Consider the following 16,752-nt stretch of genomic DNA (forward strand, 5'->3'; position numbering starts at 1 on the left):
GCCCAGCCCACCTAAACTGCTTCTCATTTTGTGCAGGTGACCTGCAAACATGGACCTGAATATCTAGTCAAGCTGCGGAACCCCTGGGGGAAGGTGGAATGGAAAGGAGACTGGAGTGACAGGTGAAGTCCAGGACTGGCCAGGAGGGGTGAAGAAGGGGTAGGGGAAACCTGCAAAGGAGGTCGCCGCCTGCACACCAATTCCAAGGTGTTCTTCCTTTGGTTTCAGGCTGGATCAGGAAAGCTTTCAGATTGTGAAAGTCAATCTCTCACATTTATAAAATATTTAATGATATATAGATTGTTTTCTCATTTATTATCATAATCAAGGTTAATGCTTATTGAGAGCTTGCCAACACTGTGCTAAGTCCTTTGAATTTTTATTATCTCATTTAATCCTCCAAACAATGCTATTATAAGGTAGGTAGTTTTACCTTCATTTTACTGGTGAGGGTACTGATGCTTAAGTTCAGTGAATTTCTTAAGGTTGCACAGCATGACTCAGTGTAGGTCTTGGCTGTCTAGTCCACTGTTCTTTCCCAGGCACGGTTCAGAGCACTCTTGGGCTTTTTGAGTCAGAGGTAGACAGGTCCAGGTGGGCCCCTATACCCTGGTTACATTGAGGGACCTGTGGGCGTTCTGATTGGATGCCTGCATTGAGGTTGTTTCTGCCTAAAGACGACCCTAACGGGGTGTGAGCTTTACAGGTTAGAGACGTGCTGTAGGGCACAGTCAGAAAGCGAGACCAAGTGATAAAGTCCGTCTTCTTGCTATAGAGATTATAATACTTGATTCTGTAGAACACTTTAAAGTACAGAAGCATGTCCACATATCCATTATCACTTAATAATTTTTATAGATGAAGAAATGAAGGCTCAGAAAAATAAGTTGAATTCTACTCCATATACAATGTGCTGCACTAGATTTGTTACATGTTAATAAAGAGAATTGTCAGAAGAACTGGGCCTATGTGGAAAAATGGCATCCAAAGATATACATATATATATATATATATATATATTTTAAAGTGTTACCAAAATATAGCATCATGACGTTGTTGGTTTCAGTTTGCTTCAGGGAAGAACAAGTACTTATATTAAAGATAGATGATGTATTTAATTAGTTTTGTTAGTTGTGTGACCTTGGGCAAGGTTTTTCATTTATCTGAGCCGGAAGTGTAGTGAGGATTAAATAAAATGATAGGCTTTTATTTCACACTGTCTAATCATCTGTTAATCCCACCTAGTGTATTTTTCACTTTAGATATTATATTTTCTAATTCTAGAGATTCCATTTGATAATATATTCTACTTCTCTCCTCATTATGTCCATAGTTTCCTCTATAACCTTGAGAATATGGAATATACAATAACTGTTTTAATGTCTTTATTTGCTAATTCCATCATCTCTCTCATTTCTGTCTGTTTCTACTGTTTTTATTGCTGGTCATGGATCACATTTCCTACTTTTTCATATGCCTAGTCATTTTTTATTGGATGCTGGACATTGTAAATTTCCGTTTCTAAGTGCTGAATTTTGCTGCATTCGTTTAAAGAACGTTGCACTTTTTCTGACAGGTAAATTAAGTTGCCTAGGGATTATTTTTGATACTTTGAAGTTTTGTTTTAAAGCACTTTGGGGACAGATAAAGAGAAGTATTTATTTCAGAGATAATTTGACCCCAATATTAAGGTGTTGACCCTCTGGGATCTCTATTAAAGACCCCAATGTCTAAAGTTGGAAAGATCGTTCAACTCTGGCTGCCTGGGAATTCAAAGGATTCCCAGCCCTGTGCCAGCTCTGAGAATTATTTTGCATATAGTCCACAGTCTTATGAGGTTTTACTTTATGTATGTACATATTTGATTTCAGCCAACAACTAAAGGGAACCCCTATGAAGTTCTCTAGAGGTCCTTCTTTGTATAGCCCTCTCCTCTCAGGCACTTTCCCCACAAATTCTAACTGTCTTGACCTCTCTGAACTCCAGACTCTGTCTCCTGCACTCAGTAAGACTAGGTTCTTTTTAGGTTTCACTTCCCTGCATCACTGCCCAGGGAATTACCTTCAGGCGATGTGAGAGCTCACCTTACTTGTTTCCCTCCTCTCAGGGTCACAGTCCTGTGCGGCCTGCTGTCTAATGTCTGAAAACAGTTGTTTCTTATATTTTGTCCCATTTTTAGTTGTTTATGGTATGAAAGTGATACAGGAAAGCCTTACTCTTTCACGGCCAGAAATAGACGTCCAAAATGATGGGCTTTGAAAATAAGTCATTCCAATGGAGGTTCAAATGCTAGCTCTGACACTGCATAGCTTTATGACTTCAAGCAAGTGAGTTCATTTCTTTTAACCTCAGTTTCCTAATCTCTAAAATGGCAACAAAAATCCCTACCTTGAAAAGTTGTTAGTATTAAATGAAATAAAGTATGTCAAGAGCCCAGCTCAGAACTTGGCTCATCGTGAGTGATGAATTAATGTTATGTGTTGCTTTTTATATTATAGGATGTGAAATTTAGTTGTCTGCAAAGCAGCATGAAGATGAGAATAAATAACAAAACTATAGAGCATTTACTAAAGAATTTCTCGCTCGTCCTCTACGGTCCCTTCATTCCCCATGGAAACATTTCTTTTCTGTTTTCAGCTCACGTACATGGGAGCTACTGAGCCCCAAGGAGAAGATTGTGCTGCTGAGAAAAGATGATGATGGAGAATTTTGGTATTTGACTCAGGGACTTTGGGCAAATGCCCTGGCTTACATTTGGTCATCCAACCAGCAAATATTTATTAGGTGCCTCATGTATGCCAAGCATCTGTTATGTAGGAATCGAGAGGATCCTTTCGGGGCTGACAGTCTAGCAGGGCAAATGGCCCCTGCAAACAAACAGTCATGGTCTCTGTGACAAGGGTGGTGAGCACAGGCGTGGAGCTCAGTGGGTGCTCAGAGCAGAGTGCGGGGGTGGCCACATCCTCTCTGACTTCCACTCTGCTGTCGCATCACTCAGTACACTCAATCCCAAGGCTGTGCCTTTCTTGGCTGAAAAAGGAAGTGAGGAAAGAAGGGACTACAAAGTCTTGCCAAACTGCAAGCCACCTCACCTGTGCCCTCCAGAGTGAAATAGCACCACTCCCACCCACTCGAAAGTCACTCACCTCTTACTATGAAAGGTCACCCGGATGCCCTGAGCTGATGCTGCTTCTGGGGGTCTGGCGTGAGACCCATCTGTTCCCCTTTCCCTTTGCTTTTCACCCTTACTATTAACGTCCACCCTTGTTCCCAGGGATTTCTCCTTTCTATTACCATCCTTTCCAGACTGCTGTGGTCTTTTCTCTTTTGAAGTGATCACTGAACTCAAGATCCCTGCAAATACTATTATTTTCACTTTACAGATAAGGAAACTGAGAATCACTGCCCAAACCGCATGCCTTGATTGCAAAGTTAGCAAGTAGGGGCAAAGATTTTTATCAGTTAATGACTGAGGACGGATCTATGCAATTCTTGTTGAAGATCTATAATCTACTGACTAATTATGAGTGCCTCAATTCAGCTTTATCACTGCATTCAGCAACACAGAAACATTCCCCTCAGGCAGCCATGGTACAAGGCTGTCTCCAGCCACAGGGAGGGATGTCTCGGTGGCTCCACCAATCGGTGATGGAGCCTCACATTGGTCTAGCCCGCCCCACTCCTGTGTCCAATGCCTGCTCCGCTCTGCACACAGGCATGAAGGATGGGGGCCTTGGTCTGGGGGAGGGCTGGGATGCCCACTGCTTAGTTCCAGCCTCCACTTTGGTCCTGATCACGAGACCTCATCTCATTTGTCTCTTTATGCTGTTCCCTCTTCCTCTGCACAGGATGACGCTTAACGACTTTAAAGTACATTTCAAGCTTCTGGTCATCTGCAGACTGACCCCAGGCCTGCTGAGTCAGGAGGTGGGCCAGAAGTGGTCGTACACCACGCAGGAGGGGAGATGGGAGAAGGGGACCACAGCTGGTGGTCCGAGGACGTCACCCCACGGTGAGCTTGTGCACAGAAGCCAGGGTTTTTGGGTCTAAAGTGGCAGCTTTTCCACACGAGGGTGGGGATGCAGGCAGAGCCACTGTGGATAGATGTGTAGCTTGTGCCCTGGAAAGGGCATCTGGCTGAGGGGCTAGGGGCTCTGTTGGCTGAGCTCTCCGCTCTGGCCCTGGGCTGTGTCTGCTGAGAAGATGGGGCACCTTTGGTCCTAATTTGCACAAAGGCATGGTAATCTCAGTCAAGCTGCCAGCCTTTCAAGGCTATGTCTTTCCAGAGGGTACTTTTTCCTCATTAGCACCTGGAGGCCACAGGCACGCGTGCAGGTACAAAGGTGGGTTAAACTTGCTTGGTTTTGGGACAAGGTGAGCGATCTGCTGAAATAAACACCCCTTAACAGGCAGGATTGAAAAAGTAATGATATCATATGTACCAGACCCTTCTTACCTAGAGTTTGGTAGGGATCAAAGATTCGCAGGTCATCAGTTACAGGAGACAAACATGTCTAAATTCTCCAAACGGAAGGTTCAGTGACCTTTTCTCTACAATGGAGGTACTGAGCAATCCCTTTGGAAGGAAAGACCTGTGCAGTATCATCTCAGCGGGATTGGGTAGCCTTAGCTCTGGTGTCTTCCTCCCCCCACAGTGTTCACCCCAAAGCATGAAGCTGCCCTTAAGCTAAGGCGTGGTTCCCTTAAAATGCAGATTCCCTTGGGATCATGGGCAAGTGAAAGTAATACAATCACTTACTTGGGCAGGAAATGTTTACGGGGCACAAAGTCTGTGCCTGGTACTGTGCTGGGCCAAGGGGCTTCAATGATAAGAATAACACTCAGTCCGTGTGTCTGTAGGAGAACCTGGGGTGGTAGAGGTGAGATGGGAGTTGGGATAGAGCAGAAGCTGAAGAGCCTCGACTCTGTCCAGATGGACCTCTGGGTAGGGATCTGGGGCAGGTGCCCTGGGTCTGTGTACCTCTCGGTGGCTTGGGGAGCAACATGCGAGGGGAGCCAAGAAGCTGTCTCACCTTGTTTTGTTCTGCCCCAGACACCTTTTGGAAGAATCCGCAGTTCCTGCTGTCTGTCTGGAAGCCCCAGGAGGGCAGGATGTTTCTGATGCCGTGCAGTGTGCTGGTGTCCCTGCTCCAGAAGCCCAGGCACAGGAACCGCAACCGGAAGCCTCACCTCGCCATTGGCTTCTACCTCTTCAGGGTAGGTGGACCTCTGGGGCATGCAGTCTCGCATGGGGTCTCCAATCGTTGTCCTCTTTTTCCTGTTTCCTGTCCTCTTCACCATCTGTCTCCGTCTATTCACAGGCCTGGGTGCAAATCCTGGCTCTGCCTCTTAGGAATGTGTGACCTAGAACAAGTCATCTCCTTGCACTTGAGCATCGGTTTCTTCATCTGTAAAATGGGGACAATGATATTTATGCAAAGAGTAGAGTTAAAAGTAGATCATGTGGCAGTGCTGCTCATTTTGCTTGGCACATAATTGGTACAATTAATACTGGTTCCCTTTTTTTCTCCCAAAAAGCCAAGGTTGCCTTTCCTTGCCCTTTGCCAGAATTCCCAATGATGATAGATTAAACTGTCACTGACTAGAACAGAAAGTCTTGTGGAACGAGAAGGGGTCTCTGGGTAGAGTCTTTTTTTTATCATCCTCCATTAGAGTTTGTGCTTGTGAAAGAGCTGGATTCACTGCCTAATGAGGTCTCTCTTTTTTTTGTTTTTCAGATGAGCAAGGTGAGTTCCACTCTTGACCAGCTAGCCCTGGTTTGGAGTGATGTCACAAGTGGCTAAGCCGCTGTGAGGTTTGGTTTGACGCTGGCAGCCTTTTGCAAGGAGCTGTGAGAATGTCTGACAATAATGCCCACTGTCTACGTGTATGGAAGTAAAGAGTTCCTGCTGTTCATTTTGATCCAAGGACCCCAAGAAATCCTTATGCATCTACAGGGAGGTCTCTGGGCCTGGTGTACAACCGATCAATCTTAGAATTTATTAAATCCCTACATAAATACCTAGGGCTAATATTAAGACTGTCACAGCATAGGAAGGCTGATAAATCACAGTCTTGCCTGAGTTATGAAGCCCATAATAATGTAGATCTATAACATATGGGACATCAGGAGACTGTGCAGCTCACCTCCTTAGGGACAAGGGACAAAGGATTGGAAAATGGGACAGAAATGCAGGCAGAGGACAACAGTTCTGTATTTAGCTGCAGTGACAGCCTGGAGGAATCAGTTAAGAAGGCCTGAGGCATCCCAGCCTCTGAAGGGTGGTAGCGATTATTTTGTTTCCCAAAGAAAGCAGGAATGAAAAACTTAATTTTCTCAGGTTGGACTAAACAATATAGAAGGATTTCTATAAAGAAACCATTTTGCGTTAGGTGTCTTGAGTAGGTTTTGATATTTATCCTCCTGTGGGAACACTGAGTGATCCCAAGGTTGCCTATTAATTTAAAAAGAAAATGTTATTTATATCATGCCTATTTCTAAACAGAATTTGGGTCAACCTACAATAAAATTGTAAACAGAACAAAACTATAAGCCAGTTAAAATTTAAAAGGCGAGAAAAAGTAATAAATAAATGAGGGATAGACACGCAGTTGATTCTACCAGGGAAACTACACCTAGGCTAGCTGGCATGGCTGATTATAAAGTTTAGTTCTGAGATTCCTGGGAGCCAACGCAAAGATGGCAACAGGGTGATTCCCTAGTTCTCATCGTCTGCTATAAGAAAGCATATGTCATTGGGAAATACATTTTGTTTCCTCAGCCCTGAGTGGAATCTGTGAAATACGTCTTTGTGAGGATGTGTAGTGTGTTGTAGCAGTTGTTTATGCACTGGAAAGAAGATCTTCCATATGGACCTCCTCCTCCTCCACAGCCCTGAGTGAGGGCAAAGGAATGAGGGAGCAAGAAAGAAAAATAAAAAGAAAGGGAGAAATAAAAGGAGAGAGAGAGAGAGAGAGAGAGAGAGAGAGAGAGAGAGAGAGAGAGAGAGAGAGAGAGAGAAGGAGAGAGAGAGAGAGAGAATGAATATGAGATAAAACAAAACACACACCCAGGCAGTGTTGGAACCAGAGCCTTGACCCAGGTCTGAGCTCTCGTCCAGTCTTCGCTCCCCTTTACAAGGCTGTGTCACTGACATGACTGGGAATGTCCCGTTTATCTGTATGTAGCTGTTATGATGTAGGTGAGGAGATGGTTGGTCCATCTGTGTCTGTGACCATAATCATGTCACAATCAACCTTGAAACTATATCACCTACGTGGAAGCAGCCTCAGGAAGTGTAAAAAACATGGGCATTGGAGCTCAGTGGCCCTGAATTGGAACAGAATTCCAATCCTGGATGGGACACTTACCAGCGGGGTGACTGTGGACAGATGACCTAACTTGGAAAGTCCAGGCACTCTGACATTTCTCACTTCATTCTGTATACATTATTGTTTTCAATATCATGGCAAATCCGTTGATATGTGCTTACTCAGCCTCACATAGGCCCCAGCAAAAGTGCCCACTCCCAACATGTTCTATATTTCTCTCTCCACTCTTCAGCCCTGTATCCCATCCTCCATTGGGTTGGATTTGGCAAATAAGAGGCCCCCTTAGTCCGGGCTCCTGGCCAAGAGCCCCAAGTGTGGCCATAAGCCCTGGGTAATCACCTCAACTGGTGCCCTTCTATCTTCCACCCACAGTTACATGACGACCAGAGGAGACTGTCCCGTGAGTTCTTCTTGGAAAACGAGCCCTTGAGTTTGCCGGAGGTGTTTCTCACAGAGAAAGAAGTGAGTCGGGAGCTGTGGCTGGAGCCAGGGACGTACCTCATCGTGCCCTGCACATCAGAGACCCACCAGGAGTCAGAATTCGTCCTCAGAGTCTTCTCCAGGAAGCACATCTTTTAGTAAGAGCACAGGCCTGTCCCAGAGGTTGGGGTCCAGTGGTGCCAGGGTGAGGGGGGTGAGATGGAAATGGCAAAGGACAGAGACACACAGAAGAGGAGGGAGAGCAGGAAGAAGGGCAGCTCTCTGCATGGAGAACATGCTCTCCTTGTTCCTCCCACTCTCCTAACAACGAATGAACAGTCTGCTAAACGCTACAGGAAGAAAGGTGAAACAGGCATGGCCCTGGCCCTCCAGAAGCTCAAGGTCTGGAAAAGGACATGGACACATGAGCAGTTATTTTTGTGATACTGTGTCCAGGGGAAGCATTTATCTGCACAGGTGTTAGAAGAGCATCACGGAGGAGCATGTGAGCCACCCTCCCACGGTCCTGGGGGAAGCAGAGGTGGCTTCTGGGAGGTGGTGATTTCTCAGGGATGCTCAGGGAGGCTTCAGATGAGGGGAGGTTGTCGTCAAGTAGCGGGTTCAGACGCCACTAGTGTACGCAGGGGAATCCACATGCACACACCCCCGCCAGGCTCAGTGGTGGTTTTGACACGACAGCCCTTCAATGTTTAGAATCCAGTTGTCATTTTTTTTTTTTTTCATGTTTTAAGCTGTAGAAAGTTGGACTTGATCTGAGACTTCATTGCCCTGTCAGACTGCCGTGTCTCAAAATATGAGCAGGAGTAGTTAGATAAGGGTGAGAGAAAGTAAAGTGCATGCCGGGCAGAGGGCTCAGCGTGAGCGAAGGCCCAGATGTGAGAAACAGCGCCAGGCTGTGCGAGGAGTTACAAGCAGTGTGCCATGCCATGTGGCTGGACTGTATGCTTCAAGGAGACGTGGGAGGTGAGGTGTGACAGCCGGACAGGCCCACAAGGTGCATCAGCTAAGGAACTTGAAAGAGTTCCCAAGGGAGGGAGAAGATTGGCCGAAAGGTTCCCAAGATGATCCCCAAGAAGGAATTCTGTCTTTTGTCTTCCCTTAGTGAAATTGGCAGCAATTCCGATGTTGTCTTCCCGAAGGTAAGTAGTCAGGTGGAATTCCACAGGCTGGGACTGTTTAAAGCCAGGATGGTGGGTTTCACCCCTCATATTTAGGGGTCGGGGGAGGAGGTCCACAGAGCCTGCAGACCCTCCTCTGTGGTCCACCTCCTATGTTATCTGCTGTGCCCTAAGAGGACCTAGGTTCCTTTGTTTTTGCACCAACAGAACTTCACTTCTGGTCTGGTCCTTGTCATTGAGGGCCCAGAGCCCCAGGTGCAGGAGTTACACCCTTACTTTCTTCTGCTTCTCTTTACCTGATGTTTCTTCTGCCCAATCACTGTTTGCTACTGCCCCAAACGCAGCGAGAACTGGAGAAACAAGGGATGTGTGAATGCTGTGGTAGAAAACTTAAGATGGAGCTCAAAATCAAACTTCTGGGTTTCAGGGGCCTGGGATCCATGAGACGTGAGTGTGCACGTGAGAATCCATGTACTCAGATGAATGACTGAGTCTTTCTCTGTTTCTGTTCCTATAGGAAATTGTAGACCAGACTGAAGGGCTGGATGAATTCTTCACCAAACTCTTTGAAAAGGTCAGTTGACCAGGTGTGGTAGACAGAGGTGGGCGGAGCAGGGGACAAAGTGGAGCATATAGTTCCATGGACGATGTGTTTGCACTGGCCTGATGACCCTGTGTATAAATTATGATTTAAGGCAAACTATGCCCCAAACTGCCACTTTCTATTCAAGTTTTCAAGCTTTTAGATAAATGAGTGTAGCTATTGTCTTTAGAAGGCTCCTGTAAAGTGCATATTTGTTCTTGGAAGCTACATTGATTAGTTGTAGGAGAAACCATTTTAGTCTTTAATCCCTGAGAAAATGGAATATAGCACAGTCAGGAATCAGTTCTGGGAGAGTAGGGGGCAATGCAATGATAGGCTCATTAAAGGAAGCCCAGGGAGAAAGACCCCTTGGGTGGTTTCCTAGAGAGGAGGGGACTGGTAACAGAGTCTTGGGAAGAAGCAGGGCCCTGGGCTATACACTCGGTCCCCTTGAACTCTTTCCTTGAGCTGATTCAGATCAGGAGACCAGTGGGGTCACCCTGTCCCTAACCTGCAGGACACTAAATCCATTTGGAAATAAAGGAAGAAATATGCTGGAAATTTGATATATGACATCTGAGCGATGTCATTGAAACTGGAAGAGCATGAGCTCCTCGTGTTAGTAACACCCTGGATTTAATTCACAACTTGCCTGCCCTCCTGTATTCACCCCTGGTAGTTTGCTCGATGTAGCCAGAGAGGATATGTCAGAATCTTACATGTGTTGTTTATAAAAGTTTTTCTCCACACCAGGGGTTTCCAAAACATTTTCTGCTGCAGTCCTTTTATCAAATGAAATTTCATAGAGAATCACAGTATATATTAAAGAGATAATAATGGTATATTATGAATATGTATCCATTTTATAAGTTCAAATTTGTGATACTTGTATTTTATTAATATATTTTCAAGTTAAATTTAATGTAAAGGGTTGCTTCTGACAAATCTAAAATTGAAATCTGGAGTCTTGGCTGAGGATATTGTATTAAGAATATAATTGAAACCAAATTGTTTGCTCAACTTCTGAAGCGTCCCTCTAGAACCCAGTTTGAGAGTCACTGCTCTCTTTTCATCTACTTCTTAAGAGTCCTGCCTTGCTGGGGTGTCTGCACTTGACACCCGGTAAAAACTATCGTAACCGTTCTCATGAAATTGCAGATTTAATTGCATGACTAGTCACATTCCTTATGTGCAACATAATGGTGTCGCATATTCTGCCCAGAAATGGTACATGTGCTGTGCTGAGCAGATGCTGGACAGCCCCTTTACCTCTGGCTCCTTTGCATCTAACGCGCCTGTGGTAATGACAATTTTCTCCTATCATTCTGCTTCCACTCCAGTACCCAGAAATAAATGCAGTTCAGCTGCAGAAGATCCTGAACCACATGACCTGGTCAAGTGAGTATTTTAGAGTTATCCTGTAGGACTCAGGGGACACAATTGTCCTGAACTCTAGGTTTCTTTCTCTTTCTTCTGGTGGGACATGTGAATTACTGTGTGATGGTGCCCTGAGCAGCAGTGTCTCACACCGGGGTGGGTCATGTGGTCTGACAAAGCAGTAAAGAAATTTATACAGTTGGAAAATTGTTTCTTTCTTTCTCTTCTTTTCTTTTCTTTCTTTTATTCTTTGTTAGTTTGAGCATGTAGAGACATATGGCGATGAAAATGAAGATTTCTGCTATTTTGCTAGTTTGAGAAGAGCCGAGTATTTCTTTCATGGCGTATAAATTCCATGTGGAAGAACTCTACCTATTTCCTCAACTTGGCAAATAAATATTAAATATTGAGTAGCCTACCAGGGAGCTCTCTGACGAACTCATATTGAAATGAATCAACCTATAAAAATCTGGAAAGAGGAAGCACGTTACCTAGGGGCACTGCAAATGAGTGGTGTGGAAGCATTCAGGTGAAACTTGGAACAAATTATCAGGAAAGCTTAAAGTTCACATAGAAATATATGTATATCTTGAGGGAGAAGAACATGGTTTCTCCAGGGAGGAAAATGAATTTCAAAATGAAAAAAGTAAGCCGATCAATTAAAGGGTGTTTGCTACCTAAGATATGTGATGGCTTCTCCTTTATATGAAGCCAAGACTTCAAACCCAAGTAAGTTACAGGCCAGACTATGATATAACTAAGGGCTTGAAATAATTTCCAGATGGTTTCTCAAAGCCAAATTTGAATATTGCAAAAGAGCCAGAAGAGGAGACCCTAGAAATTATAGGATATAAGTATCCTCCCTCTGCCCCACCTCCCCCCAAAATGCTAAGGAAATTATCTAGAAAAGATGACTTGTGCACACTTAAAATTTTTTAAATCCTTTGATTGCAATTACACGAATGGTTTTCCAAAGAAGGTCTGGACAAATTGCATTCATTTAGTCCTCTGAGAGGGATTCTGGATTGATAGATCAGGAAATTACTGTGGATTTGGGTGAAATATTTGGTAAAGTTTCCCATGATAAGTGATGAAATGTAGGTTGGAAAGTAGCAATATAAGATGTATTAACAAGTCTTTTATCACCATTCCCAAGAGTTATATAAACATAAAACTAGAGGGATAATTCTATGTTACAGATAAGAGTCTAAATGTTTAGATGAGAGTCTTTGGATTCTGCCCTTGGTTCCCCTTCACTTCTTCAACTTTTATCAATGGTTCAGAAGACGACATGGAAGGTAGGCTTATCAGATGTGCAGCTGGCACAGCGCTGGGAGGAATCATTGATATCATAGACAGCAGACTTGAAATTCAGAATGTTCACTACAAGCTGTGCCCAAACCAAAATGATGAAATGCAACCAGGATGATAATTTAAAACAGCCATTTTGCTATTTTTTAAAAAAATTGTTTGCACACATTCTTAATAAAAGAGACCTCATTTTTGTGGCAGTTAATGTGAAAGATAATGGGTTAATTTAGTTGACCTTGAGCTTAACATGAGCTAATGGTTTTAAATTGCTGTTAAATAAGCTAATCCAGATTCAGTCTGTATTTAATGGAAGCATTTAGGTTTGTGTTTTTGAAATTGCGTTCCAAGAAACATTAGAAACCAAGAGGTTTTAGCAAGTGTTTCATGAAATAGAAGGGGTTAGGTTCTGTGGTCAATTGTGCTTGGGAAATTCTGTGTTAAAATTTCTGTTAGCTCTTTAGTTCCTATTATATACAAAGGTGCATGATTAATGGAGAAAAGCATCTATAGATATAAAGTTTGTCAAGTTTGTTTGAATGTAAAAGCCCTTTCCCTGCAGAATGGCTTCCTTGGAACGTGATTTGGAAAATGCAGACTGAAAATTTTGCAAGTGATAGACCCACTGTACTCTGTTTAATCAAATTGCACCCGAAGGAGCATGTTCCAGGCTTGGTAGCACAGTTTAGAGAGATACTGGCAAAGTGTAGGGTCTAGAAGAGGGTGATGAGGATTTAGAAACCGTATCATCTGGGGAACAGTTGGAGAAATGTTGAGGGGGGCAAATACCCGTTTATGCTTCTTCTGGAGGCAGAAGTAGGACTAGTGAGTGAATTTTACAGGAGATTTCTTTGGAATTAATGTAAGAGTTTCTCCTGAATGGAGTTATCCATCCATGTGAAAATGTGAGCACCCATAATTGACAGACCGTCTGTCAAGACATCTGAGGGGAGAGCTTGAATAAATTGGGAACCTGTAACTCATGATCCTGGCCGTCACTAGGGTCATAGGGCCACGTTCTTCTGACCCACTGTGTGAGCAAAGCCAAACTGTAATCGGGGTTCTCCACAGGGTTTCATGGTGCTCCTTCAGTATGGACATCACCACCAAGCCTTTTCTTTCTCTCTACGGCTCTCACTCTCTATTTCTCACATAAATGATGGTTGTTGGAACCCATGGCTGGCCTAGACAGCCCTGTCTGGTCCTGTTCAGAAAAGGGCCATGCCAGGCCATCCTGGGCCAGCCCGCATACAGGCAGACTCTTTCTGTTCCTTTACAGATCTGGGGAATGCACAGCCCGTTTTCAGCCGCGATGCCTGCCAGGGGATCCTGGCCCTCCTGGACGTATCTTTTCTGGTATGTGGGAAGATGCAGGCTGCTGACTGAAAGCTTTGCCTTGAGGTCAGGCTGCCTGGGTTTGAATCCTAACCCCAGCGCTTACTAGGTGAGTCATCTTGGGCAAGTCATTTAGCCTCATAAGTCCCTCCAGGTCCTCATCTGCAGCACGGAGATGGTATTCAAGCCTAGTCCATAGGATCAGTGTGAGAATGCACATGGGATAAGCCACGTGAAGTGCTTAGGACAGAACTGTCCTAGAAGGAACAATGTTAGCTATCAACAACAACAGTCTTATTTCCTGACTGTGAGAACGAGGCAGCTGCAGGGTGGCAGTTAGCAACAATTCTCCAGGTTTATAAGAAGCTTTAACAAGAGCTTCAGGGTCCTAAGTTTTGCGTTTGGTGACCAGCAGTGTCTATCCCCATGTGCAGGTCAGGTAACTGTAGCAAAGGAAGTTCAACAACATGCCATGGACTCAGCTTTCCTGGTTCTCAGCCCTGTGGTTTTTCTAGCAAACCCTCTGCCTTTCTAAGTGGACCATTTAAAGTTTGGTTATCCATACTACAGATAGGCACATATAATGGGTAGTGTGGGGGGAGGCGCGGTGGGGAGGGTTGCAAATACAGAAAACAGTCTTTACAGAAGCTTTGCAGAGGGCCTGGGCAGTGGATGGACTCGGACAATTCATACTCTCTGAGCCCTCATTTCATCATCCATAAGTTAGCATCCATGAGGAGTTAACACTGACCTCATAGAGATGAAAACGAAGTAACTTAGGTGACGGTAGTAACTCAGTGCTAGACCCACTGTAAGGGCTCAAACAGAGGTGGCATGTGGTGGTATTTTGACCCCATCTCTCTGATACAAGGGTATTGGGACATGATCTACAAGGCCAACACTTAAGCTTTTAACTTTTTATGAAATGAATAAAAGAAGCATCCTTAGCCACCTGTGCCTGACTCCTTCCCTAAGATGATTTTAACAATAATGAAAAGAATTGTTTTTTAATTTAAATCACATCCAATTGGCCATGTTAAAATATCCTGCTTCACTGAATGGTAGCTGTTGTCACCACCCTCACCACCATGCTGCTGTGTTCTGGCTTATTCTATCCCTTCCTAGCAAGCGCACGGTAGCCCTGGGCTGGACTGACCAGCCAGGGGAGGCCAACTAGGGGTATCCGACATTGAATGGGACTGTCCACAAATTGCACACTGCTGTGGGAAGGGCCAATTCCCGCCTCCAGAGGTGTAGCTGACACTCCCCTTCCAGCTTTGACCTTAACCGTGTCACCAGCTTAATGAGTCAGGTACCGTGTGCATCCAGGAATTCAGGGATCTGTGGAAGCAGCTGATGCTCTACCAGGTAAATTCAAGTCTTGATCATGCCTCCTTGCATGTTGGCACAGAGATGGCAATTCTGCAAAGTATGTGACCTGCTTCTCTTCCTTTCAGCCCTTTATACCTAGTCACTCACCCAACCTTCTCTAATTTCCCTCCAGTGAGACCTCCTTCTCTCCCTCACAAACTCAGAGCGCCTGTTGCAGTAGCGTCCGGACTCTCTGAAGCTCGCATCTGATCATGTCACTTCCTTACTAAAAGCTAGTGAGACTCCTCATGGCTTTCAGAGGGAGTCCACACTCCTTAGCGTGGCATTTACAGGCCTTCCTAAATTGGCTCCTTCCTACTTTTCCAATCATGACTCACAACTCTCCCCCTCGTCTCCTGAGTCATGAACTTGGAAGCCCTTCAAAGGTTGGGTAACGTGATTAGATGAAGCACATTTACCTAGAGAATCTAGTCCCCATGACCAAAAGATGGCTCCCTTTCTCAGAAGCCTTAAGAAGAAATGGGAGAGGTGGTTGGCTCCTGGCATGGACCTTCTGTCGTGTTCTTATTCTGGCAGCAGGCCCTGCTGGTGGCGCGTACACTCGCCAGCCGTTCTCTGCAGCATCAACAGTGGGGCATGGAGGGGTTCTCGGGTGGTGCTCGGAAATGCCTGGTTTCCGTAGCGTTTGGTGTGGGTTCTTCACAGGATGTTTTCCACAAGCAAGACAGTAACCGGTCAGGATGCCTGAACTGGGCGCAGCTGCGGGCTGCCATGAGGGGTGCAGGTAGGCCCAGGAGGAGCTGGCGTTGTGGGGGGCGAACAGGCGGGGGGTGGGGCGGGGTGCCTATGACATTCTGGAGGCATTCTGATGAGCAAAGTTACTCCTTGAGTTCAGACATCCAAGTACATAGATCTGCAAAGAACAGAAACATGTATTATTATAATCACTATGATCGCTGTTAACAGTTATTGAGGGTTGGTGTATCCACACTGTCATTCAATCTTCAGCAGTATCCGGTTATAATCCCCACTTTATAGAGGAAGAAAGTGAAGCTCAGAGAAGTTAGGTAACTTGGCTGAGGTTTACACCCAGAACCATCAGGCTCCAAAGCAGATGCTCTTGACCCCTAACAGACTGCCCTGAAGGCCAGTAACCCACCTGATAAAAAGATCCCCTTAGGTTGGTTGCGTAAGGGGGCACGAATGGGGACTGGAGATAAAATTAATGAACTGAATAATGAAACAATTCACAGTGAACCCTGTAAAATGCTATCAGGATTCAGGTCCCAGAGAGGAGGACAATTTCAGGGCCCTCAGGAGGGTGGGGAGCTGGGTACAGGTCCCTAGCACCCACGTCGGAGCCTGTGTTCAATGCAGGAATTGTGCTCGGCGATAACATCTGCCAGCTCATGCTTGTCCGCTACGGTGGCCCCAACTTCCAGATGGACTTCGTCAGCTTTGTCCTCTTGATGCTGCGTGTGGAGAAGATGGAGGGTGAGCTTGTGGGAAGGAGGGAGGGCCTGGGCTTCCTCTGCACTCCTCATGGATTGCCTACCTGTCCCCAGTGCAAGCAGGAGGGAGGACAGTGCAGACAGGACAAGTCAGGGAGCTTTGGGGAACGCTGGCTACAAGCCTGTGAATCCCAGCTGTACCTACCCAAACTAATTTATACCCTGCCTGTTCCAGAGGCAAAGGTTTGAAGGGGCATACATAATACGTGTGGCCACATGGCTGAAATTGGGTTCCCAGGTGAGGGGACACATGGGAGGAACTAGTTTATAATGTTTCCAACACACATGCACACATTAGCTATCTTCCTTTCTGCTGCATTTTTACAGATGTTTTCCAAAATTTAACCCAAGATGGCAAAGGGATATACCTCCAGAAGACAGAGGTAAGACTTTCTCCATAGGGTGGACACAACAT

The 16,752-nt window shown here is 45.2% G+C and overlaps 1 protein-coding gene across 1 annotated transcript in view; it reads left to right on the forward strand.

Moving 5' to 3' along the window:
• The window catches only part of CAPN14 (calpain 14), a 33,178-nt gene that overhangs the window by 12,521 nt on the left and 3,905 nt on the right, over nucleotides 1-16,752 (forward strand). Inside the window, exons 8-21 of the mRNA XM_088796227.1 lie at nucleotides 37-122; nucleotides 2,638-2,712; nucleotides 3,849-4,012; nucleotides 5,054-5,217; nucleotides 5,739-5,747; nucleotides 7,705-7,910; nucleotides 8,876-8,912; nucleotides 9,409-9,465; nucleotides 10,815-10,872; nucleotides 13,439-13,503; nucleotides 14,794-14,862; nucleotides 15,532-15,610; nucleotides 16,204-16,320; nucleotides 16,665-16,720. Of these exons, the coding sequence (XP_088652353.1) occupies nucleotides 37-122; nucleotides 2,638-2,712; nucleotides 3,849-4,012; nucleotides 5,054-5,217; nucleotides 5,739-5,747; nucleotides 7,705-7,910; nucleotides 8,876-8,912; nucleotides 9,409-9,465; nucleotides 10,815-10,872; nucleotides 13,439-13,503; nucleotides 14,794-14,862; nucleotides 15,532-15,610; nucleotides 16,204-16,320; nucleotides 16,665-16,720 (1,242 nt within the window). The remainder of the gene's footprint in view (nucleotides 1-36; nucleotides 123-2,637; nucleotides 2,713-3,848; nucleotides 4,013-5,053; nucleotides 5,218-5,738; nucleotides 5,748-7,704; nucleotides 7,911-8,875; nucleotides 8,913-9,408; nucleotides 9,466-10,814; nucleotides 10,873-13,438; nucleotides 13,504-14,793; nucleotides 14,863-15,531; nucleotides 15,611-16,203; nucleotides 16,321-16,664; nucleotides 16,721-16,752) is intronic.

This window comes from Rhinolophus sinicus, chromosome 2 (assembly GCF_057876585.1).
Source record: "Rhinolophus sinicus isolate RSI-liver-muscle chromosome 2, RSI-T2T, whole genome shotgun sequence".
NCBI lineage: Eukaryota > Metazoa > Chordata > Mammalia > Chiroptera > Rhinolophidae > Rhinolophus > Rhinolophus sinicus.